General features: G+C 42.6%; 1 protein-coding gene across 1 annotated transcript in view; it reads right to left on the reverse strand.

The window, feature by feature from the left end:
* Window positions 1–10,729: 10,729 nt before the first annotated feature.
* SCLT1 (sodium channel and clathrin linker 1) overlaps window positions 10,730–26,327 on the reverse strand; it is a gene marked incomplete at both ends in the record, with an annotated part of 102,240 nt that continues 86,642 nt past the window's right edge. Inside the window, 3 exon segments of the mRNA XM_080697147.1 lie at window positions 10,730–10,792; window positions 15,121–15,216; window positions 16,434–16,512. Coding sequence (XP_080553273.1) covers window positions 10,730–10,792; window positions 15,121–15,216; window positions 16,434–16,512 — 238 coding nt within the window.

Below are 26,327 nucleotides of genomic sequence, written 5' to 3' on the forward strand. Positions count from 1 at the left end.
ATGTAGTTGTGAATCAAACTTAAGAGAAGGAAAAGCTTAAATAGCAATGAGATTTAGAATTATGGGCATTTGGAACAAGCCCAACTTCCCCTGAATTACCCCTTATTTTGTCAATATCAGTATTCAGTTTCCTGATTGATTTCTACATGTTTCCATGTGGCAGGGACGTTCTGATATCTGATGAGTAATGCTTTTGAGTTCTGTAGTTACCTTCAAGTCTTCCAGATGATTGTCAACAACAACAAAGGCTTATTGAATTCCACCTTGCTATGCAAGTTTTATCAGATGATCAAGTAGTGGATCTGATGCAGCCCCATTGTACGGATGGCATCTTCAAAGCGAGTCTTAACTTTCCAAGTACATTGTAGTCGCCAGTTCAGGGGAGGGGAAAGAATGACCCAGGTTTTTAGATTGACTATTTTTGAACTATGAGGCTCAGTTTGAAAGACTGCTGTCCAGATCAGCTTGTTGCTACAGATCCTAGAAGGTTCTTAGGAATCCAGGTTGTACGTTTGCTCGTAGCATAATTTAATGATTAGATAATTTTGCGGATGAGCACAAACCTTTTGCTGGATACAGGAGAAGGTTGGACTCTATAGTTACGTTTGATTGCAGCAACAGCTCTGGGTGAGAGTAGGATTTATAGAGGGATAATTTGTGAAGCCATAGAATGAAAATCTAAATTAATGTAGTAAGCATATGACCTCGCACCATTTTAAGAGGTACCAGATTCATTGCACTATTAGGAATGCTAGTTTTGTGCAAAAATAATGCCTTACCTGTTTTTCCCCCACATTTAGGTTGAAAAGCTTTCAAATGTTCCAGTTATGCTGAACCAAAAAACAAAACAAAACAAAAAGCATAAAATAAAAAACCCATATAAAAACAAAGACACACAAAAAATAAAAAGCCCACACTTTTTATTCCCGCTTCGAAATGCAAATGGTCTAAGAGCACGGTTTCTCTGACGGTGTAATGATAGCTTTGTAAGTTAGTTTCATGTCGCGCTGGGAACTCTGTATAAGGTGGCCATAAGGGGCGGCAAGCAGCCCGACCTACCCACTTGCATTCTATTAGTATGGAACCATTTGCTTTTTTTTTTTTTTTTTTTAAATCTTGTGCATCCTGACCAAGAAATAACTTTGATTATGATCAGTGTATTATGTCAAAATGTAGGCTAGTTAAACTTTTGTAAAGTTGCCTGGAATGTCATTTGTTAGGTTATAAACACAAAATCAAAATGAAGGGTTTTATGTGTTGTGTACAAATCTTAATTATTTTGAAATGGACAAACGTCATTACATTTGTAACCTTGTACAGAGGATTTTTCACAATGTGCCTAGCTTGGTGTCCATTCAGCTAAAATTGAAAAAAAAAAAAGGTGCATGAAGAGTTAAAAATCAGAAATTAAACAAAGTATATGTAGAGATAACTATTTTATATTACACGACCCTGTCCTGTATTTATTTCTACCCCCTTTTTGAAAGTATTTATAAAACTAGTTGAGGACAGCTGTATTTTTTTGTTGAACTCTAGTAGAGTTTGTGCCTTTTTGTCTGTATGTGAATAAATGCTGTACATTTTGCAGTACATTTCAAGTGTCTTCGCAGTGCTGGTCCGGTGTGTTCACTGCCGTAGAGCCCGGGTGGGAGCCCAGGGGCACGGTCAGGCCGCTCTCTGCCCATCTCTGACGGGAGCCTCTGGAAGACGGTCACTGATTTTATTCCTCCCCACCTGGACTTCATTCTAAGATATAGTTCCGGACTTGAAGATACTCTTATTTAATCAACATAGACTTTAGGATCAGAAAGACCTGATTAAAGGCTGAACTATGGTTGACCAGCCACGAGTCTGCTCGCTCGGCTGAGTGGCTTGATGTTGCTCAGTTTTCTCATCTGTAGAGAGGGTGACATTTTGGTATCCTAGTGGAGGCGACACAAAACAAGCTCAGACACAAAACAAAACCGCCGTGGGCGCCGAGGGGCGGGCTGACGTGTAGCGCTGGAAACAGCGCACTCACTGCATTACTTTAACTGAGGAGCACCCCAGGCAGAAAATGGATTCCCAGATGATGAAGTCGCAGTTAAAAAGTGCAGTAGGAAGTCATTTTAGAGTAGTAGTTCCTCTGACTGCTTTCTTTTGACGACAGACACTGGAACACGGGCGAAGGAGAGATTATCCACATTCTCTAAGGGACCTGTCCAGGGCCGCAGTGTAGGCCTTGGCAGACCTGGACCCAGTCTCACTTTTTTTTTGTGTGTGTGGTACTGGAGGTGGAACCCAGGGGCTATTCTACCTGTGGGCTACACTCCCAGACCTATTTTATATTTTATCTGGGAACAGGGTCTTAATAAGTTGCTGAGCGCCTCACTAAATAGCTGAGGCTGGCTTCGAACCTGTGCGATCCTCCTGTTTCAGCTTCTTAAGCTCTGGGATTACAAGCGTGCGCCACCACACCCGGTCCAAGTTCTCACTTCAAATGTTAGGTTTTCCCTGGCAGAAAGTCTTTTCCACAATCACAACACGCAGAGGCTGGCATACAGTGGGATGTGTATTTTATGCCGGGGACAGCAAACCTGTGTGGCTTATGCTTCTCACGGTTAGGAGCCACAGCTGGGTATCACGACTGGTCCAGTATTTAAAATTTTTACAAAATTTTCACTAGTGGGTTTTGAAAACATGAATGGTTCAGTCTGCTAAAACCTTGTTTACCCTTATTTCTCCTTAGTGACTGTTTATTTCTGTGTTGCTTGCTCTGAGTAAGCCTCTAGAGAGAAACAGCTGAGCTTCTTCCTCTGAGGTCTTAAAGCTGAATAACCACAATGCTTCTCTAGGGAAATTAAGTCCCTCGGAGCCAACGAGAGGGCCCGTCACTGGCAGTTCTGCAGTGTGTGATGGGAAATGTGGCACCAGGGACTCATGCTCTGTTATCACCCAAATCAATTAGAAAATGGGATCTACCTTTGAAGCGTCTGCAGTGAACTTCGCCATTAGCTTCAAGGTTGGAAACTTGGCTATGATTTCCCTTTAATGCTCAGAACTGAATTAGATGTTGTGTTCCAGGCAGAGCCTCACTGAAAAAGGATAAAGGCCAATCTGCTAGGGTACCCGACCTACTTCCTTGACTTTCGCTGCTCTTCAGGGAGCCGAGTTTGAGAGCTTTGCAATCCATCCTTTCCTGAATGCAATGAGCATACAGGTGCCAGATTCTGAAAACGAACCAATCAATCAGCCCATCTACCTACCTGTCTACCTACCTTTTATTTATTTTCATGTCCTGTTTTAGAAAATGTGCTCCTACTCTGAAGCCTGAGAGTCCTTTGTGAATCCTTAAGAGCTCAGCGGTGATCAAAGTCTCTGATATACTTCGTACCTATCACCCCAATACTCTTGTTACTTTTGCTCTCACGGCCACTGCCAGGCAGTTCCGGTCTCATCTCTCGCCTCCATTGCTCTATCAGCCTGTTAACAGGTTTCCTTGACTCCAGTTGTGCTGAAATCAGTCCCTCCTTTCCCAAATTAGCTGCAACTGGTGCTGTCTTTGCAGTGACAACTTTTGAAGCCAAAACAGGTTTATACCAATGGCTTTCAGGGGAATGGGACTTCTACAGATAGTTGCAAAGGAGGGCTTACCAAGTATGAGGCACCGTCTGAATTTTAAGTCTCAGTTGATTTGCTCCCCGTGAAGGAGGTTGGCACTACACCATTTGCAAAGGAGGAGACTGAGGCACAGGGATTGATGACACTGTGATGAGTAGGTGGTAGGGCTGGGAGTCGGGCGTCCCCGTCAGTCAGGCTGAACCCCAAGAACTGCTGCTTCTCAGAAAGGAAAGTTTACGTATGGCATTCCACGTGTTTTGGAGCGCCCTGAGGTCTACACATGGTGAACTCAGTGAATCTATGCAGCAAAGTGAAAAATCTTGGCCAAGGACATTATGTTAATGGGTGGTTAGACCCACTGGTGCCCTGAGGCTTGGCTCAGCCAGCATGGCGGGCCAGCTGCGCCTTTTTCTAGGGAGAACGGGACTTAGTGACACACACATTTATGTCACACACATAAACATTACAGGTATAACAGATGCATATGTGATTAATCTAACACTGCTGTCAGGATTGAGTTTTTAATTAATTTATTTTTTGTGTGTGGTACTGGGGCTGAACCCAGAGTTTCTACTTCAGAGCTATATCCCTCAGACCTTAGCTTTTTTAGTTTCAAACAGTCTGAAGCTTTTTTAGTTTCAAACAGTTGCTGAGCATATTGCTGCACTGCTGAGGCTGCCCTCAGACCTGTGATCCTCCTGTCTCGGCCTCCCAAGTACTGGGATGACAAGCATGCACCACCACACCCAGCTAGAAATAAAAATAATTATTCGGACACAATGCTTGGAAAGTTGAGAGAATTATTTAAAATCAGAGTTTCTTGATAATGAGCCTAGAATTAGCACTTAAAATTGAACCTAAAAATCTCCTGTACAAAATCCCCATCATCAGCATTTTATTGATAACAAGTCTAGTTAATTTTTACAAATAGGCAATGCTGAATTAAGCAGTAGAGAAAGGTAGGTACTGTGCACCATCACTCCATGGACCACCAATGTGTCCTGATCAGGTCACTCCTAAGGGTTTCTATATGCGGCTGAGTTTTAATAGCACACTCATCACTGGGGGTTATTTTACCCACTCACCTGGCTGAGGGGTCTCCTTTCAGGATGATGAGCAATGCCAAGTGACCTCCTGATGAAGCGGATCTTTTCCCTTCCCATGCCGCGGTGATGGAGGCAGGCCTCCGCCCTCCCAGCGCTGGCTCCGTTCCATCTGCTGAGTGGCTGGTGCGTGTGCACGCCTTCTCTGTCTCTCTTGCTCTTTTTTTGGGGGTGGTGGTCCTGAGGGTTGGATCCAGGAGTGCTCTACCACAAAGCTCCACTCCAGCCCTTTTTAAAAACATTTTGAGGCAGGGTTTTGCTAAGTTATCAGTGGTGCATGCTGTTTTAGAACCTGCAATCCTCCTGTCTTAGTCTACCAAGTACTGGGATTACAGGTGTGCGCCACAACGCCTGGCTATTGGAGCTTTTTTTTTTTTTTTTTTTTTTTAATATAGCAAATGCTCGTGGTATCTTTTCCTCAACTAGTCCCAAGTTCAACACCACGCTTTAAAATATCCTGCTTAGGTGCGGTGGCACATGCCTGTAATCCTAATACTTGGGAGTCTGAAGATAGGAGGATTGCAGGTTTGAGGCCAGCTTTAGTAATTTATGGCGAGACTCAGCAACTCAGGGAGATCCTGTTTCAAAATAAAAAATAAAAAGGGCTGGAGGGGTGGGGTAGCTAGGAGGTAGAAAACTCCTTGATTCGATACCAAAAACAAAAAACAACCCCCAAAAACAACAAAAAGCAAACTAAACCTCAAAACAAAAACCATGCTTTCTAAATACTAAACATATTTACATGATTTTTTTAAAGAGGTAGAATAAAACTGCTGAAAGTCTTCACTCAGATCTGGAGACCTTCAAAGGAAGTACCTGACTAATTATAACTTCTTTTACTTAGATCTACATTTTCCACTAGAGTTACTTGACTTATATTTAGGTTATGCCCAATTTCTTTTCTCGGTTTGAAAAAATGACCAAATCTCATTAGACAAGAGGATGTCTTTTCTAAGAAGTTTTCTATGTACACATATACTATGACAACCACAATTGCTTTTTGGACTAGAGTTAGGGAATGGGGCGCAACAAAATAATCGAAGTCTCACAGCTCAGGCTTGTGATAAAATTGATGAATGAAAAATAATTTTTTATGGTACTGGGGATCAAACCCAGGGGCATTCTTTTACCTCGGAGTTCCACCCCCAGCCCAGCCCAAAATTTTACTCTTTATTTTGAAACAGGGTCTCACTGAGTTGCAGAGGGTCTCAAGTAGCTGAGGCTGGCCCGGAATCTCCTGTCTCAGCCACCCTAATACTGGGATTACCAGCATCCACACCTGGCTTAAAAATTTTTTTGAATTCTATTTATATCTGTATTTTCCATCAAGAACACTGATCCTTGGATAATGGATCTTATGCAAATGCCTAGCAATTGATGGATTCTCCATAGATATTATTTATACAGGTCGGCAAGTTTATCATAAAGAGAGATTCTCCAATGGGTGTTCTTTTATATTTGTAGAAACTGACCATAACACCTCTCACCTTCTTGAGTGGTATACAGAGAAATAGATGCTAGGCTCCTATTTGTAATCTTCACTGATCTAAGTGCTAATGGTTTTCCTTATACATATTATGTTCTGATAGCTTCTTCATTCTTTGAAAAGAAAAAGGATGGTGGTATCCTTGAATATTCGTGATAATTTCCAAGGTGCTTTATCAATGGAACTCAAGAGGCTTAATAAGCATAAAGGACCTTGCAGTGATTACTTGGATGCTACCTGGATTTACTAAGAACAACAAACACTTTCTTCTTGGACAGAATAGCCAGATTAGATATGGGAATGTAACAAGCTAAGCACAAATGAATGTCTGTGAGGCACAGGGCTGGTCTTTCTTGGTGTTCTTCCGACATGTATGCTCAGCTGTGCGCGCTCGGCTGAGCACGGTGGATGCCGTGGCTGGAGGCGGATCCCTTACCAGGACGGCAGGCAGTGGCTGGTGAGCTGAAGACACTGCCTGCACTCACAGCTGTCAATGGACAGGCTGCACTGAGCAGGCCTGTCAGTGCCCACCAGCACGGTGGTGCACAGGGAGGTGGGCTGGGAGACGGTGGGGAGGGAGCTGGGGCGCTCACGAGGGCTGTGTGCACCTGCGCCTCCCTCGCCGAACTGCATCACGAAGTGTGATTACAATGCACCGAAAAACAAAACCCAGCAAAACCAAACCAAAGCCCTACCGGCACAAAATCAGCAAAACAAAAATAACAAACAAATTGGAGCAGATTCACAGTTATCTCTTACGTCAATAGGAGGTGCAGAGCCTCTGAGAGTCCATCTCCTGTCTTAGCTTCTCACATGCTTCTGAGTGGAAGAGACAAGGGGCCCACAGCGCACATCAGGAACCTGGGGGTAAACCCTTGGACTAGAACGTGTTGGTGGCGTGAAAATGTTACATGTGTGGTGGCACATGCTTGTAATCCCAGCATTTGGGAGGCTGAGACAGGAGGATCACGGTTCACAGCCAGCCTCAGCTTAGTGAGGCCCTCTGCAACTCAGTGAGACCTTGTTTCAAAATAAAGAATAAAAAATAGGGCTGAGGGTGTAGCTCTGAGGTAGAACGCCCCTGGGTTTCATCTCCAATACCTGCACACACACAAAGTTACTTTTAAGATGCCTTTTTATCCTATGACTTTAAAATCTAAGCATATACATATTTATTTTTCTTCTGTATATAGATACAAAGAACACTAATATAAAAAAGTCACACATTTTTATAAGTTTTAAGGGTTGGTAAGGACAGTTTATACATAACTCTAGGGTATTGCAATCTGTGTCTACACAGCCATATGTATAATACACATCTTTAGGTAAATTAAGCAAATTAAACTATTTATGGTCATTTGTTTGCAATAAAGCTCATGTCAGATTTGTTACTTTGGTAAAATATCTTATGGCTATAAAATGGTCTTATAGGAAAATGTTTAAACTTTCTTTGCTCCAATTGGTCTGGGAACTGCTTTGGTGAGTGGGTACAGCCATGAAATCTTCACTATGTGCTGACTAAATGAAGGGCTGAGTTACCTGAATGTTCCCCATGCTCGGGGGTAGTTACAGTTCTCATGCCAAAGGGGGACTCACAGGAGTTCGGCTGCCCTGATTTGCATATCTGTGTACAAAGGAAAGAAGTGCTCATATCCGTTTTCTTCCTTAGGGCAACACAATAAAGAAACATGAATAAATAAAATAAACTAGCTGTGTTGTCCTCAATTTCAGATTTATATAACGTCTTTTCTTCCTACTCTTATCCCCTGTCTCCTAAAATACGGTTCAAAGAATAAGTGATACTGCCTTTGTAAATAAAGGTAAGGCTGACTGATAGGAGCAATGTTAAAAATTCCACCACATTTTCCCTTAGAAATTATTAACTAACACTTTTTATTATACAACCAATACCCAGGAGCACTCTACCACTAAGTTACATCCCTAGCCTTCTTTAAAAAAAAATAATAATTTGGAGACAGGGTCTTGCTAAATGACCCAGGCTGGCCTTGAACTTGTAATCTTCCTTAGCCTTCAGAACAGCTGGGATTGTGGGTATGCGCCACCATGCCTAGTTTTAAGGAGCCTTTCCTTTGGTGCTGGGGATTGACTCTAAGGGCATTTGCCTTCAAGCTGCAACCCCAGCACTTCTTTTTATTTTGAAACTAATAATAAAACTTATTATTTCGATAAGTTCTAGAGGGCCTCACTAAATCCTGAGGCTGACTTCCAATCTGTGATCCTCCAGTCTCAGCCTCCCAAGTACTGAGATTCCAGGTGTGGGCCACCATACCCAGCTCTAGCCAACTTTTTAAAAAGCAATTCAGCTATTACGTTCAATTTTACTGTGTTACATAAGTCTCTTCCAATTCACACAGGTCAGAACAGCATCTTACTGCATACTATAACCTATTCTTTTCCTTCGTTTTCTTTTGGTGGAACTGGGGATGGAACCCAGGGTTATTCTACCACTCTGAGCCCCACCCCAGCCCAATTTTTTATTATTTATTTATTTATGATACTGGGGATGAAATCCAGGGGCTTTCTACCGCTGGGCTACACTCCCAGACATATACATACATACATACATACATACATACATACATACATACATCTATATAATTTTTGTGTGTGTGGTACTGGGGGTAGTCCCCAGAGGCTTTCTACCTCCAGGCTATACTCCCAGACCTATTTTTTTTTTTAATATTTTATTTGGAAACAGAGTCTCACTAAGTTGCTGAGAGCCTCGCTGGCTTCGAACGTGTGCGATCCTCCTATCTCAGCCTCCCAAGCACTGAGATTACAAGTGTGCGCCACCACGCCTGGCTCTTTTTCCTTTATTTTGAAACAGGCCGTGCTAAGTTGTAGAGGGCCTCCCTACGTATCTGAGGCTGGCCGTGAGCCTGCGATCCTCCTGTCTCAGCCTCCCAAGTACTGGGATGGATTATGAGCATGTGCCACCATGCTGGCTGAGGCTGTCCTTTTCTTGAAGAATATGTACGTATTCAAGAGGGGCGGGCGCCAGCTGAAGAGAAGGTTATAGCTGCTGGAATGCAGAGAAGCGTCCTCCTGGGCTCATGTAACAAATGAAGGCTTTCGTAAGGCCCTGTCCTTAAAGCTCAGTCCATGAACAGCTACTGAATTCCCTCCGTGTACCAGGAACTATGTCCGGTGCTGGGGGTACAAAGATGGGTTAGAGGAGACGAGATCCTGCCTTTGGAGAGCTCATGGTCTGTTGGGGTGGAAGCCAATGCAGAACAATTAACTGCGAATTCTAAGGTGGATGAAGAAAAAACAAAGCACTCCAAAGAGCACCATGACAGGGGCCCACCTGGAGCCCCGGGCGGCTCCTCCGCGAACGCCATGCTTGAGTACAGAGAGAAGGATGTGCGCGAGGCAGGGCAGAGACCTGCTGCTGGTGGGGAGGAAGATGTGCTGATGCAGGCAAAGGGCCATCGAGTCGCGAGCACAGAGTGGGGCAGCGGGTCGTGGGATGAAGCGAGCGACATCCCATGGCCCACGGCAAGCGTCATGCCGATGCTCCTGTGACCCCCATGGGTTGGCACCACTCTTAAACGTTGACGCGGGTTGGCTATCCGTACGTGAACACTGTCATGTCACCGCGACTCAAGCACATTGGCTTTTATGTGGTTATCCAGATGCAAATCTCTCTGCCCTAATCACCAGAAAGCAGGGCGTGCCAAGCTCAAACAGAGGCCAAAAATAACTCTATGTATCAAAGACGATCCACAGGACTGCGACAGCGCACATCATACACTGGGGAAATCTAAGGTCACAATTTGATTAGTGCTGTTTTGAGGAATGAAAGAAAAGCAAGCAGCCGGGCGTGGTGGCTTTAAGCAAGCACTTGGGAGGCTGAGACAGAAGGAGCGCAAGTCCAAGCAACTGAGATCCTTAGACCATTTCAGACTAAAAACTAAAAAGGGCTGCGGGTGTAGCTTAGAGGTTGCAGTCTCTGGCTTCAATTCTCAGCACAAAATAAAGAAACAGATGAACAAAAGCTCCCAAACACTTAAATATCAAGTTATATAAATACCTGAAACCATGTAAGTTTTTAAAAAAGCACTACAATTATACATCAAAATACATGACAGCATCACTTTGGAAAATGCATTATTTATTACTCTTGGAGTTCAAAATAAAATGGATTCTTCAAAACTTTAAAAATGAGTTAGAAGTAACAGATATCAAATTCTCAAATCCCCAAACCTGAAGTATTAAGCTCTAGAATTTTCTGAAAACCATTTTCATGATCAGCGCAGTTGAAAAGGGACCGCGTTCTTCCAGGGGCCGGGAAAGGGGAGTTAAAGACTAGAACCTCGGGTGCCGGCAGCGCGGTCTTCTCGGCTGGCTTTATTCTCACGGAAGCTCGGGTGTGGGGCTGAGTTCTTTACTTACAGGGCGCCGTCACTGTTCTCCAGTCACCCTCAGCACCGGCCGGGACACGCTGATGCACAGCGCCGTCCACGGCTCCCGGCGCAGCATAGGCCGCTTTCCACGCCGCCCTGGGCGTGACCGTGGCCTAAGTGTTCTCCAAGCTCACCAGGGAGGCCGCTTTTCTCCTCTGCGCTGTCATCGCACTGAGCTGCAATCAAATACACAATCAGAAAGCGCTTGCATTTTCTACAGGAAGGCTTAGATGAACACAATCTACAGCGCATCCCAACCCTCAGGTGTCAAAGCGTCTCATCAGAAGGGGTCTGGAAAGAGGCCATCTCTTTGTGTGCTCATTTCTGTTTTACTCTCGTCTTTTACACTGACGTGTGTGGGTTACACTAGAGAAATGCAAGTCAAACAGGACGTTCCACAGCTCCGAGTGATAAGACGCAGATTCCCCAAACATATTCCACTATTCCACAGATGTGTGAGAAACAGCTAGAGAGAAGTTAAGCAGAAAAGAGTCTAAAACACAAGCTAAATGGTCCCCCTGGCTGCCAACAGGGAAGAGTAAGGAAAATGTAGTAGGAAATAATCTTTAAGCACTAATTTGAATTGATAATATATATGCACAGTAAAAAAAAAGATCTATCAGGACAAAAGAATCCTGCACATAAAGGAAGTTTCCTTCCCATGGGTACCCTTCATTCCAAGGTCTTCTCTCCAGATACAACCAATAGTCTTTTTTTTTTTTTTTTTGCAGTACTGAGCATGGAACCCAGGGGCATTCTACCTCTGAGCTACATCCCCAGCCCTATTTTTAATTCTTTATTTTGAAATGGGGCCTCAGACTTGCAAAGGGCCTCACTAAGTAGCTGAGGCTGTCCTTAATCCGTGATTCTCCTATCTCAGCCTCCCAAATGCTAGGATTACAAGCGTGTGCCACTACGCCTGGCTTATATTCAGTTTTTATCATTGCTTTTTTCATCTAAGTGATCTGACAGAAATAATTCCATTTTAGTCTGCCCCCCTCCCTTTCTCTCTCTTGGTTCTGCTGATAGAACCCAGGGGTCTTCTACCTCCAAGCTACACCCCCAGCCCTATTTTCTCTTTTATCTTGAAACAGAGTCTCACTCAGTTACTGAAAGCCTCGCTAAGTTGCTGAGCCTGGCTTTGAACCTGTGATCTCCTGGCTCTGCTTCCTAAGCACTGGGATTATAAGCGTGCACCAGCACATCCGGCTCCTACTTTTACTTCTTTTAACAGAGGCAAACTATTCTTGTGCGCTCTCCCATCGCCAACAGCAGATGTTGGGATGGTTCTTAATCTTTATAAATTGGAGACAATGATGCAATTGGTATTTCCACGTGCGTGCTTCCTTGCAAGACTTTTCAGGGTGCGAGTGTCGGTCAAAGGTTACGCACACCTGGGATTTTTGGGAGCTGCGGCTCAGCTGTGCTCCCAGGAGCTTGAGCTGAAGCGCAGCTCTGTTGATAATGTCCGAGAGCAGCAGCTCGATGCATTATGAGAGTTCGGGAGCCGAGAGGTGGAAATGTGTGCGGTTCACGTTAGGATTTCTCTTTGTCTTGTGACTGAGGGTGAGCTTCTTTTTCATCCCAGCACCGGGGAGGCTGAGAGCGAGGATCACCCTCAGCAAGCAATGAGACTCTCATCAGCCTAGAGAGAGCTGGTTTCCAAATAAAAATAGAAATGAAATAGGGCTAAGGGCATAGTTCACAGGTAGAATGCCCCTGGGTTCAATCCCTAGTAACACACACACACACACACACACACACACACACACACACACACACACAGAGTGTCTTCCCTTTTGTGTTTAAACCCTTATCTATAGGACTACAACACTATTTTTCTTTTAAACACTGACATTTTTCTGTGTACTTCGGATATTAGCTCTTTGCCGTGTTTACATTGTCCTCAGTTCGTCGTTGGCATTATGACTTTTTGTCCCAGTGCTGGGGATCACGCTGGTGGCCTTGCGCAGGCTAGACGAGCGTCCCACCACTGAGCTGCGTTCCAGCTCTGTGGCGTCTTTGATGTAGATGTCTAAACTCTCATGTGATTACATTTATTTATCCTTTTGGTAGTTTCCCGGTGTTGTGTTCTTCCGCAGAATGGCCTCACCACGCTGATTCAAAAACTGTTCTTCTGTCAGAGGAATATCCTACGCCACTCGGCAGTGCGGAGGCTGCGGATCCGGCGCCCAGGGCTCCGCTCACCCGCAGGAGGGTGGTGGCTGCCGAGGGCAGCGCGTTAGAGACAGGAACGACCCTGAGTGCCTTCTGTTTCATCAGTGTCACTTTCTTAGTAGGACACTGTTCCTAATAGCAGTGACTAGTTTTTAGAAGCAAATGGGAAAATTATAAGAACAGAAAAGAAAGAGACAATCCCAAGGAAAAATGTTACAGGGAAATTTGTGAAGTGGTGACTAATTTTTTTAAAGAACCGCGGACACTGCCATTGTGGTCTGAATCGCAAAAGCAGCATCAGTACTGGGCTGAGGCTGAATACTGTCGGGAAGGAAACGGGACTAGATGTCAACTGGATTAGACAATTAGGGTCTGGTAACTGATCCTTTCACTATACTACTCAGGATCACTGATTTTTTTTTCTCTTGTGGTACTAGAGATTGAATCTGTGGGCATTCTATCTCTGAGCTACACCCCCAAACTCTATTTTATTTTTTATTTGGAAACCAGATCTAAGCTGTAGAGGCCCTCACTAAGTTCTGAGGCTGGTTGCAAACCTATGATCCTCTTGTCTCAGCCTTCCAAGTACTGGGGTTACAAACATGTATCACAACACATGGCCAGAGTCTTTGATTTTAGGTAGGTGTTTTCTTTACCGTATTCCTTAAAAATGTAAATGTGTTAACTTATACCTGTAGCTATTTGAGTTCAAGGCCAGCCTGTGTAACACAGTGAGATCTTGTTGAAAAAAGTAAACGTGAGCTGGTGGCACACGCTTGTAATCCCAGTACTTGAGAGGCCGAGACAGGAGGATCGCAGGTTCACGGCCAGCCTCAGCTACTTAGTGAGGCCCTCCACAACCTAGGGCCTATTTCAAAAAAAGAATAAACAATAAGGTTAGGGTATAACTCGGAGGTATATTGCTCCTGGGTTCAATCCCTAGTATAGGAAAAAAAAAAAAGAATAAGGAATAAAAGTAAATGTGAAGCTTTAAGGATTATGATAGAAAAATTTAATTTCTCATACAGCTATATAATATTTATTCAGTACCATACCAAAGGATTTACACATGTGAATTCTATTTTATTTTATTTTTTTTCATACTGGAGAGTGAACTCAGGGGCATCCTACCCTGAGCTATACCCCCAGCCCTATTTTTTATTCTTCATTTTGAAATAGTATCTCACTGAGTTGCAGAGGGCCTAAGAAGCTGAGGCTGGCCGTGAACCTGTCATCTTCCTGCTCAGCCTCCCAAGTACTGGGATTACAAGCGTGCGCCACCATGTCTGGCTTCAAGTGAATTCTTTCTATCCTTCAATAACCCCATGAAGGAGGTGTTCTTATCCTATATCCACCTGAGGAACCTGAGCCTGAGAGAAGTTAAAACTCTCCAATGTCACGTGGGTATTTAAAGGCACCAGTCAAACCATGAGAAGCTAAGAATAATACTGGTTTGGGTGGAAACAGTACATTTATAACCAAATGTTATTAACAATACAGTAACCTGATTAGCTTTTGTTGTCTGCCGTTCTATCCACCCAGCTACCCACCCGCACATTCACTGCAACTATCTCATTCTAGTTCATCTTTGTAACTGCTGAGCTGGTCTCTTTTTGTTCCTAAAAGGAGAAACAATCATTCCAAAGTCAGAACTAATGGCCTGTTTCATTTATTTCTTATCATATGCTGTATCCCGAGAAATTACTCCTTACTATTTCCTTGATGTACTGAGTTTTCTATTCCATTTCCAATGAGACATCTTTCCTATTATACTTTAGATTTATTCGGCTATATACAAATGTTCATTAAATAAAGTTAATCTGTAAGCCAAATTATTTTTTTTCTACTTAAAACTACAATAAAAATAAGGGCAGTACAATCTGAACTCTTTTCAGAGCAATGGTATCTACTTTCAGTTTAGTGCAGTGTTGTCTAGCGAGCCTTCATGATGACGGCGATGCTCAGAACGCCGATGCGTCCAACATGAAGCCACAGCTCCGCCTGGCCACTGACCACCTGACATCTGGCTAAGGAGCTCATTTTTAAATATAATTTTACTTAATTTAAATTTACGCAACTGCCTATGGCTGAGCGGCTGTGCTACTGTGTAGTCCTAGGGGAAGATATCAACTGGAGGATACAGTAGTGCTGTTTATTTTTGTTTCTAAAGCTTACCTTTTCAATCACAGGTAGTAAAGGGACTACTTTTAAATAGGTTAATCGAGTGAGCATAAAAGTACGAGTTCTCTGGGATCTTGAGGAGCTAAGCTTCCCTTTCATCTGTTCAGATGGCTTAGCGTCTGGGGAGACTCAGGACGCTCCCTACCTGCTGGGAGGCGGAAGCAGCTCTTTCTTCTGCCTGACTCAGACGCCTCTGAAGCCTGTTGGCTTTCTCTTGGTGCTCCAGAATTAACTGTTCATGCTATTACAGGGCATAAAAAACAAACAAGTTAGAAATCATGTGTGACCTAAAAATGTTCTGGGGGAAGGTATGAATGAAAAATCTATACTTGACTTCATCACACAGAAAACGAGAAGACTCATTCCCAGACGCACATCTTCAAGTTATGAGCTTTAAAGTACAAAGTTAGTTGTACATTCTTTCTAAATTGCCCCCCCCCCAAAAGTGAGTCAACAAACCCAAAAGCAAAGTGGATCGGCGAGTTTCAACATTTGATTTGCTCCCCCTGAGATGCTAGGCCACTAGCTTGGGAATTGAAGTGCGCTTTGGAATTTGCAAAAATTCCAAACTGCTGGGCCTTCCGACCACAGCCACAGCGGCACTAGGCCAGGGGGAATGTTTCTGCATGCTCACAGAGTTACTGGGCATCGCTATAGGGCGAACTGTGCTTGGGAGAAGGCGCTGGAGTTCGAACACCGGTACCTGTGAATGTGACCTTATTTGGAGTCTTTTTTTTTTTTTTAAAAAAAACTTTCTTAGAACAGATTTCTGGGATCAGGAGATACATTGAGGAGCATTTTAATTGGTATTCTTAGCAGCTCCTGTATTCATAGAACACATTCATTTCTTTATTAAAATACAATGCGTAAGAGTAAAGATTTTGCTATGGCTTCTACAGTAGACTACAAAGAATGGACTGTATTCACTATTAATGCAACTAAAACAAACACATTCAAAGTTGGAACAAACGAAGAACTAGAGTTCTATAAATATTCAACTATAACCACAAAATTGTTTTTTTCTAATGTCTTAAGAATAAAATATAATGAGTTCTTGCTATATTTAGTTTGAGGTATCAATCTAAATATATTCCAATATACTCTAGCAAGCAAAATTATTTTCTGCGTGTGGTTTTGAGATAGATTAAAAAATAAGGAGTTAAATAAAAAAATCTTAGATAGGAATAAAAAGGATCCCAATAATTGTCTGACACGCTGCACGAATGATACTTGTAAAACGGAAATAAAAGCTCTGCCTTTTACCACTTACGAGTGATGAATCACTAACTTGCAAAGCTTCTAGGCACATTATACTATGTGTGGACTTTTAGGGCTGTGATGATTTCTATGTGGTTATTTCCAAGTAGAGAATTAATTTGGATTTGGTGCAGATAAAATTCCGTAACATGTGTATCACGCTGCAGGAGAAAGGACCCCCCAGGGGAGTCATTATCTTACCTCAAGCACCTTCTCATTTGCCATTTCCAGCTGAGAAAGCAGCTCTTGGGTATGAAGTTTCTGTCGATTCAGCTCACTCCTACCAGGTGGGGGGAGGGGAGAAAAATCATTTTTTAAGAGCTAAAATTGAATTTTTTTTTGGTACTAGGAATTGAACCCAGAGACGTTCTACCTCTGAGCTACACCTTAGCCCTATTTTGTTTCTTATTTGGAAACAGGGTCTCATTAGGTTGCTGAGAGCCTCACAAAGTTGCTGAGATTGGCTCTGAACCTGCAATCTTCCTGTCTCAGCTCCTAAGTACTGGGATTACAAGTGCGTGCCACCATGCCCAGCTAAAATGGAATCTTTATTGGTCAGATACATAATTCATGTTATGGATAAAAATATCATCTTGAAGTGCAAAATAAAATCATATAGTAGACTGTACTCATAGAACACATTCATTTCTTTATTAAAATACACACATTTTCTAGAGGTTAGTTGTGTAACAACATCTATATGTTTAACATTATTAAACTGTACACTTAAAAATAGATAAGATGGTAATTTTTCTTTCTCTTTTTTTTGGTGACACTGGGAATGAAGTCTATGGGTGTTTTATCCCCGAGCTAAACCCCAGTCCGATTTTGTTTCCTTTTTTTCTTGCAGTACTGAGGATGGAACCCAGGGCATTCTACCTCTGAGCTCCACCCCCAGCCCTATTTTTTTATTTTGAAACAGTCTCACTGAGTTGCAAAGGGCCTAAGTAGCTGAGGCTGTCTGTGAACCTGCGATCCTCCTGTCTCAGCCTCCCAAATGCTAGATTACAAAATGATAGATTACAAGTGTGCATCACCATGCCCGGCTTATTTACTTTTTTAAAACAGGGTCTCAGTAAGTTGCCGAGGGCCTAGCAAGGTTGCCAAGGCTGGCCTCGAACCTATGTTCCTCCTGTCTCAGTCTCCCAAACACTGGGATTACAGGTGTGCACTACCATGCCCAGCTCAGACACTTGTTAAGTGAGTGAGGGACACTACAGTGTTCTTACACTAGAGTGTGGTCAATTAGGTAGAACTCACCTTGCCGCGCACGTAATTCTCTTCCTAAAACACCACTTTAATAATTGGTTTCCTTGAGCAATAATCTTTAGTGGGTCTCTGCTATTGGACTAAACAATCCTAGTTTCTGAAAAGAGTACTGAAAATCTTTCAAAGTTTTGTGTAATTCATCTTTCCAACCTTATCTCTAATGGGGCCCTTCCACTTCAACTGGGCTTCCACTGTCTCAAACCATATATATATGACTTACATACACACACACGTTTATACAAACAAACCATAAATATATTTAATCATCCTCAGACTCATGTTGATGTCATTTTCTCATCTTCTCTTAGATTTCCCATTAAAATCCTGCCCACTTTTAGTTTTTTGCCCATTCTTTAAGATTCTACCTTTGTTCCATTTCTTTTTATGTTTCTTTCCAGTTCATTTTAACCCAAATGGTTCTGTTCACACATCAAACCTTTATGACACTTTATGTATAAGACATCCATCAGTTCTGTGTACAATGCTAATCAGTGACATAAATATGTGTGTACATACATATATATGTACACACACACACACACACACACACACACACACACACTCCTCCAAGTAGAATGGAAAATGTAAGATTGTTTTTAGTTTCCAAAGTATCTAACACAGTGCTTTACACAAAGAAAATCAATAAATACTTGCTGACTTATGCTAAGTTTCTACAGAAGACTTTGTAGTTAAAAAATGTTATTCTTTGCTCAACAAACATTTATTGAGAGATCTACCCGAAAAAATTTTTGATAAAGCTCATTTTTATTTATTTCTGCTATACCTTCTACTAAGGATTGAAGTGACTAAGAAAAAGGTTTCTCTTCATTTAAGCATTTCCTTCTTCCATCTCACAGTTGTCTTCGGAATGAGGTTATAGAAGGTATTAAAGGGAAAGTGAGAAATGATTTCACTGGCTCTGTCTCCTGAGACGTTCCTATAGCCGGCCTGTCAGTACTTTGCAACTCCTCATCTCTCTGTCAGGATATTTCATTGCAGGAATAAAGGAAAGACCCTGGAGGATGATCTGACTCTGTATGGGAAATTTCCTCTTCATTAGAGAACATAATTGAGAGTTCCCTGTATCATAAGTGATTGAGGATAAACATTAAATAAGACTTTCCGGAAAGTTTCACAGTGGTATTATAGTTCAAACACTTGGCAAGTAAAGCTATCTAATCTCTTCTCTGGAACTCTTTAAAAACAGAAAGTCTTACCTATCAGGGATGATTTAAGTGGAGCCTGCCAGAAGGAACAGAGATGAATGACATTTCCAATTCCCGTATGACATTATGCTACTTAAAAGAATTTAATGTGACTTTAAGTGCAACTGTGCCTACTTTCTCTGCAATTTCCAGTATAGTGTATGTTAGAAGATTTAAAGTTATCTTCTGCTAATTTAAAAGAACATATAGAAGAATGAGAAATCTCTTATGCTCACTAGAAATTGTCCAATCCATTAGTGTCTCAAACTTTTTTTATTTTTTTGTGGTACTGGAGATTGAACCCAGGGGCATTTGACCTCTGAGCTACAGCCCTACTTTCTTATTCTTTATTTTGAAACAGGGTCTCACTAAGTTGCCGAGGGCCTCATGAAGTAGCTGGAGCTGGCCATGACCCTGTGATGCTCCTGTCTCAGCCTCTCAAGTACTGGGATTATAAGTGTGTGCCACCACGTCCGGCTGTCTCAAATATTTTTTGATTCTGGTGTATAATTTGTGTATATGTGATGGAAAATCTTAGGTCTACAGAATATAATTTAGAAAAAGAGCTGCAAAACATAATTTCTGTGTAAGTAAAATTTTACTCAATAAATTATAAACAATTATAAATTGATTTAAGTTTTTATCTACTGGGAAACCCTAAATGCTTTATTAAACAAAACACTATAATCAGCATTGGTAAACCATCAAACTAGGCTGTCGGGATTACCCAATAAAACTCCTGAAAATGCCCCACTGCCCCAACTGTCTGCAGTCCACTTTCTTTGCTCCTCCAGGTTTCAAATGGGCAGTCCTCCACCTTGAGGTGCAGCAGGTGAGGGGTCTTGACCTGTGACCTGCAGACAGGCTTCAGTTCAGGGAAGTTCACAAGCACCCTGAAACCACAGCAAGACTCTGGATTTACCTATTCTAGGATGGTTCACAGATTGAATCCCATTTCCCAAGAGTTCTGAGGCCTTAGGAAGGATAATTTTGTGCAGGCCTTTTGCCTGGAAAATATGTACCTTTGATTATTTCTAATGTATGGATACATCGAGTGTTCCAGCAACCACATCCATAATGTAGCTTCTACGATGATTCCACTTTGTGTCTCTTTAATGTGGTACAAGAATGTAAAAGGCACTGGAAAGATGACCTCAGTGCAAAATTACTCAACTTGAATTGGCCCCCCTTCCACGGCGTACCTGCTCCCTGCTCCTCACTCGTGCCCAGGCCCGGGGCTCTCAACAGCACACCCTGTATCTGCCAGTCTTCCATGTGCACGGAGGCTTCCTCCGTAGAAACGTTTAGCTGTTGCCGCTCCTCTTTCAGGTTCCCTAGCAATGCCACTTTTGAGGCGACTTCTCCTTAAGCAGCCTGGTCTCCAGATCACCTGTCCTGCCCGCTTACTACCGACGGCATCAGCTGGTTTATTTTCCTCGCCTCACTTAGTACGCCCATCATTTTGTTCAGTCATTGGTGTCCCTTCTCATCAGTTTTCTCTTGCCCCTAGATGAAGGCTCCAAATGGGAAGCTCCACCCACAAGGCTCACAACAGTGTCTGGCCAACATGAGGTGCTTTGTAATCTGGGGAGATTTTAGTTAATTCCAGAGAATCAGTTGACTAGTTCATTCAATAATAAGATTTTTGAATATCCTTTATCTTGCTTTTCTGAAGTTTTCATGAAACTACTTGCTCTCATAGCAGAACTAATGGAGAATATTCAGTGGTTATATTTTCAAAGTAGGCATCAAATGGTATAATAAATTTAGGAAATCACTGCTGGGAAACCACCGCATGCTAAAGCTTTTTATTTATTTATTTTATTTTGTAAAGATTAGTCCTAGGACACCAAGTGATGGATACGTGTGGATATATATTTATATCACTTTGAATCTCACTATGATGCAAAATTAGTGTGCCAATACATGCACATAAAAAGATTGTTCCTACGAAGCTTATTTTATAAAGGTTTGTTGAACAATAATCGCATGGTTTAGAAAGGTCATCCTTTTAATGAGTACCGACGTGAGGGCTTGCTCCAGGCTGCACACAGCGCATGGTGCTAGGAGACCAGGGGGGCAAGAGCAAGATCCAGTCACTGCTGGGAACTCTGGGAACTCTGGGACGGGATCAGGCTAAACACCGGCCGTCAACACCGAGGCAAGCCCCGGGTGCTCTGGGAACACACCGGGAGGGTCAGGGGATTAGAGCTGTCTCTTCAGAGGAAGGAGGCTTCTACGGTGATATATGAAGGATAAACAGAAGGTAGACGGGGCGGGGGCGCGAGGGAAAAGATGAGGGTCACAGACAATCAAATCCATGTGTGAAGGCCGAGAAATAAGGACAATAACTTTAGGAAAGTAAAAGACATTGGATGCAAATGGGACACAGAAGGGCAACAAGAAGGTGGGGCGGGCAAGGGAGGAAGAAGCAGGAAATGCAGGAAAAGCAGACCACAAAGAGTATGTGTCAGGAGAGGAGATGGTGATTTATCTGCAAACCCTGGAGAGGCACTGACATGCTTTCTGAGAGAAGGGGCATGACTGGATTTGAACATGTGAAAATCCTGGTCAGGCGGTCAGGTTGTAGTTCGATTAGGGGATTTTAGCAGTGATTCCGGTGAGCAGTTTTGATAGGCTGGACTTCTGTGATTGGAGAGAAATGGGCAGACTCCAGGGATATTTAGGAGGTGGAATTAGAGGTGTGAAGAGATCACAGGATCACAGGCGGAATATTAAGGATATTACTATTCATGGGCATGGGAAATATAATGTAAAAACGTGCACGAAGGATGAATACATCGAGCTTGATGTACCTACAGAGAAGCTCAGCAGGGAGGTAGAAATACAGAGGATTTCAAAATAAAAGCAGCATTGGAATGCTGTTAATAATAACGAACCCTTTTCTGTTTGTCCGTGTCACAGGAATGGATATCCCAACCCACAATCTAGGAATTGCTGGTTTAAATGTACTTCCATTCTGAACGTACTGCAACGTTACGTTTTCCTCACAATGATCGATCAGTCTCTTTGAAAACACAGAAATACTTCAGAGGAAACAAATAAGGGACGCTGCAGCCCCTTAATGAATGAGACGGGAGCTTCACGTTAGGCCAGTGTCTCCAGCATTACAATTAATGCTGTCACTGCTCAGATCATCCTGCTATTTTCGAGGCGCAGTTTAAGATAAGGATGAGCATGTAGATTTTGGTTGCTATAGAATAAGAGAAAACTCCCTCAATGCATGAAATTCCTCAGGGATGACTGAAGATTAAATCACATAAGGTTCTACTCCACAGTAGAGGAGAGAATTAAAAACAAAAGGTGTACTATTCATTTCATAGAAATGATGGATCTGCCAGCTGCAGCAAGCACTTTCTTCGAAACTCTCTTATGACAAATTAACATAGCATGTGCCAGATGTTTTTTTCTTCCTGTTGAATTACACTATAATATGCTTCAGTTACTTTTAGTAATTATGCATTTTGTAATCTGCCAGTACCTGCAGCTGCCTCTCATCCTGTTAATTAAAAAAAAAAAAACAACTTAAAAAAAGGCAGTTACGGCAGCCAAACATTACAGATATATAGCCAAAAATTACAATATTTTAGAGAGCTTCTTAGGCTCAAATGTTGTATAAGTAATGCACATGCACATACGTTGAGTATCATTAATCTGAAATCCTTTCTTTAAATTTAATTTTCTTTTTGGTACTGGGGATGGAACCTAGGGGCATTCTACCTCTGAGCTATACCCCTGGTCCTATTTATTTATTTATTTTTGCAGTACTGAAGATGGAACCCAGGGGCATCCTACCTGCAAGCTACAACCCCAGCCCTATTTTTTTAGTCTATATAATTTTTGTGGGTCTGGGGATGAAACCCAGAGGCATTTGACCTCCGAGCTACAACCCTATTTTTTTATTCTTTATTTTGAAACAGAGTCTCACTGAGTTGCAAAGGGCCTCACTAAGTAGCTGAGGCTGGCCGTGAATTGTGATCCTCCTGTCTCAGCCTCCCGATTGCTGGGATGACAAGTGTGCGCCACCACGCCTGGCTCGTCTTTATATTTTTTGAAACAGGGTCTCACTGAGTTGTGCACAAACCTCGATCTTCCGGTTTCTGCCTCCTGAATGCTGGGATGACAAGTGTGCACCAGCACGCCCGCTCCCTAATCTGAAATCTTGAAACCAAAAATGCTCCGTGATTAAAAACTTTGTGCACTGACATCATGCTCAAAAAACATTCAGCTTTTGGAACACGTCAGATTTTGGGTGTTTGAATTAGGAATGTTCAACCAAAAAAGTCCCTTAGTCTGTAGAAATATTCCCAAATCCAAAAAAACCTCCAAATTTCAAACACGTCTGGCCCCATGTATTTCAGATGGACATTGAATCTCTGGACATATATTCACTATATTTCTTTTCATTATGTGTATGTGCGTACATATATAGTTTGTTCTTATAGAGAAGCAAACATTACATATGGTAATGTTTGTTCATTTATTCAGTACAATCTTATCGAATTTAGATTTTATGGGAGATGATAGAGAAGCGTTAGCTCATAGTTTTGTAAAAGAGAGACATAAATGATAGTTTCTATGACACTTCAGTAAGTGCCACGAAGAGGAACGAGTAGGGCCGGCGTGGTGCTGCACGCTTGTCGTCCCAGTACTTGGGAGGCTGAGATAGGAGATGGCAAGTTGGTGGCCAGCCTCAGCTACTTAGTGAGGTCGTCTGCAACTTAGGGAGACCCTGCTTCAAAATTTAAAAAAAATATATAGGGCTTGGGGGTGGCCTGGAGGTGGAATGCCTCTGGGCTCAGCTCCCAATACTGAAAAAAATAAAAAGGAATAAGTAGAATGGCATGGGAGTGTAAGAAGAGAAAAGACTCAATCTTGCAGGGATATGAGGATTTCCCTAAAGTAAAGTGGTATTCGAGTCAGGTCTTTTGAAAAGACGATTTTTCAGGTCGTAAGCTGGGAAGTGACAGCCACGGGACAGCACAGAGAGAAGCATGTGTCCCAACTAGTCCCTGGTTATTCCTATCTCCTGCTTCCCATTCTACATCGAATCCATCACCACCTTCTATTAATTCTAAAGAAGAAAAAATGCAGATCAACCAACTTTTCTTCCTTCTTAGCCTAAGGTTCTACCATCACTATTTTCTTATCTACTGTAAATATGAGACAAATTTGAGAAATTCTAACCTTAAGAAAATATACTGTTCTAATTTCCTGTAAATACTGACACATAATAATTGTATGTATTTTGGGGACATAATGTTATGTTTCGGTACATGTATACAATGTGTAATAATCCAAATCAGGGTAGTTAATATTTTATCATTATTTTGTAATTGGGACGTTTTGAAGTTCTCACTTCTGGTTCTTAGTAAAGCATATAATAAATTGTTGTAAACTATGGTGACCTTACTGTCATTTAGCGGTTTTTTTTTTTCTTTTTCTTGGCATTGGGGATTAGACCTAGAGGCATTCTACCTCTAAGCTACATCTCCAGCACAATTTTCTTTTAAATTTTTCATTTGAAAACAGGGTCTCACTAGGTTGCTGAGAGCCTCACTAAGTTGCCGAGGCTGGCTTTGAACCTGCGATCCTCCTTTCCCAGCCTGTCTGCTGTTCCTGACTGTACTTTAGAAGATCATTCCTCCCATGCACCTGTATTTTGGCACTTGTTATCTAACCTCCCTTTATCTCTTCCTTCTTTCTCTCAACTCTTCCTAGCCTCTAGTGACCCCTCTTCCAATATCTATTTATATGAGATTTCTTTCCTTGTGGTGCTGGACCAGCCTGAGGACCGAGGCATGCCAGGCAAGCACTGCACCGCTGAGCTGCGGCCCAGCCCTAGGCTCCTAGGAGTGAGCCTACGTGGCGTGTGTCCTTCAGCGCCTGGCTTATTTCAGCTCCGTGTCCTCTAGTTCCCTCCGGGCTGCAGCAAATGACAAGATTTCATTCTTTCCCACTGTTGACTAACATCTCTCTCTCCACACACACACATGCATGCCCTGTTTTTATTTATCCACTTATCTTTCAGTGGACACCTCAATTGATTTCCATTCTGGCTACTGTGAACAGTGCTACAATAAACCCAGGAATGCAGGTGTCTGTCTGGCGTCCCGACTTCATTATCTGCATGTATATCTAGCAGGGACAGCTGGATCATAAGGCAGCTCTTTTTAATTTCTTGAGGAACTCCCATACTGTTTTCCATAATGGCTGTGCTAATTTACATCCCCCGCCACTCTCATTCCTTACCAAGAGATGCAAACAGCCTTCTAAGTGCGTCCCCAGGCTTCACACTTGTTTTTCATGGTGGGCAGTGATGAGTTTTTAAAAGTGAAAAATCAGATCTCTGATTTTGAAAATTCAGATTTCTTTTTTCTAAAACTGTCTAATTGCTGGGCATGGTGGCCCATGCCTGTAATCTCAGGATTTGGGAGGCAGGGACAGGAGGATTGCAGGTCCCATGATTGCCTCAGCAATATAGAGAGATTCTCAGCAGCCCAGGCACACCCTGTTTCCAAACAAAAAATAAAAAGGGCTGGGGGTGCAGCTTGGAGGTAGAATACCCCATGGTTCAATTACCATTATAAAACAAACGATCAGACAGACAGACAGACAGATACACAGTCTAATGGCTCTCTTTCAGTTACAACCTTTAACTTGGCTAACCTTTAACCATGCCCTAACTAACCTTTAACCATGCCCAAGAGAGGCTGGGCATGGTGGCGCACGCTTGTAATCCCTGCGCTTGGGAGGTGGAGACAGAAGGATCGCCTGGTTCGAAGCCAGCCATGCTGGCTTAAGAGACCCTATTTTTATTCTTTATTTTGAAACAGGTTCTTACTGAGTTGCACAGGGCTTCACTACGTAGCTGAGGCTGAGGCTGGCCACAAACTGATGATTCTATCTCGGCCCCTCAAATGCTGGGATTACAAGCGTACACCACCATACCCGGCTCAGAATTTAAATTGTTACTTTTATGATTAAATCTATCAATTACTCTTTTCCTCTTTTGGATTTTGTGCTTTGTGGGTTTTTTTTTTTTTTTTTTTTTGGTGGTACTGGGGTTCCTGGAAGCCCTTCTACCTCCGGGCTACACTCCCAGACCTATTTTTTATACTTTTTTAAATTTGGAAACAGGGTCTCATAAGCCAGCGCGGCTGGCTTCGAACCTGCGCGATCCTCCTGTCTCTGCCTCCCAAGCGCGGGGATTACAAGCATGCGCCACCACGCCCGGCCGTGCTTTGTGTTTTATTAGAAATACTTCTATATTTCAGGAGAACAAAAATAATCTAATTTCTTCTACTATCTTATTTTGATATGTGGCTCTTCAATCCATGTATGATTCATTCAATATATAGGATAAGCAGGATTCTAAATGACTTCCTAAAATATTTTTTAAATCAGTGATTAGTTTTTGGGTGTGTATGTGTGGTACTGAGGACTGAGCCCAGGGCTCAGCGCACTGAGCTACAACCCTGGTCCTTTTACATTTTTATTTTGAGACAGAGTATTCCTCAGTTTCTCGGGTGGGCCTCTCCCTTGCAATCCTCCTACCTCAGTCACAGAGTAGCTCAGATTCCAGGCGTGTGCCATTGAT

The sequence above is a fragment of the Muscardinus avellanarius genome (assembly GCF_963383645.1).
Source record: "Muscardinus avellanarius genome assembly, chromosome: 6".
NCBI classification, from domain to species: domain Eukaryota; kingdom Metazoa; phylum Chordata; class Mammalia; order Rodentia; family Gliridae; genus Muscardinus; species Muscardinus avellanarius.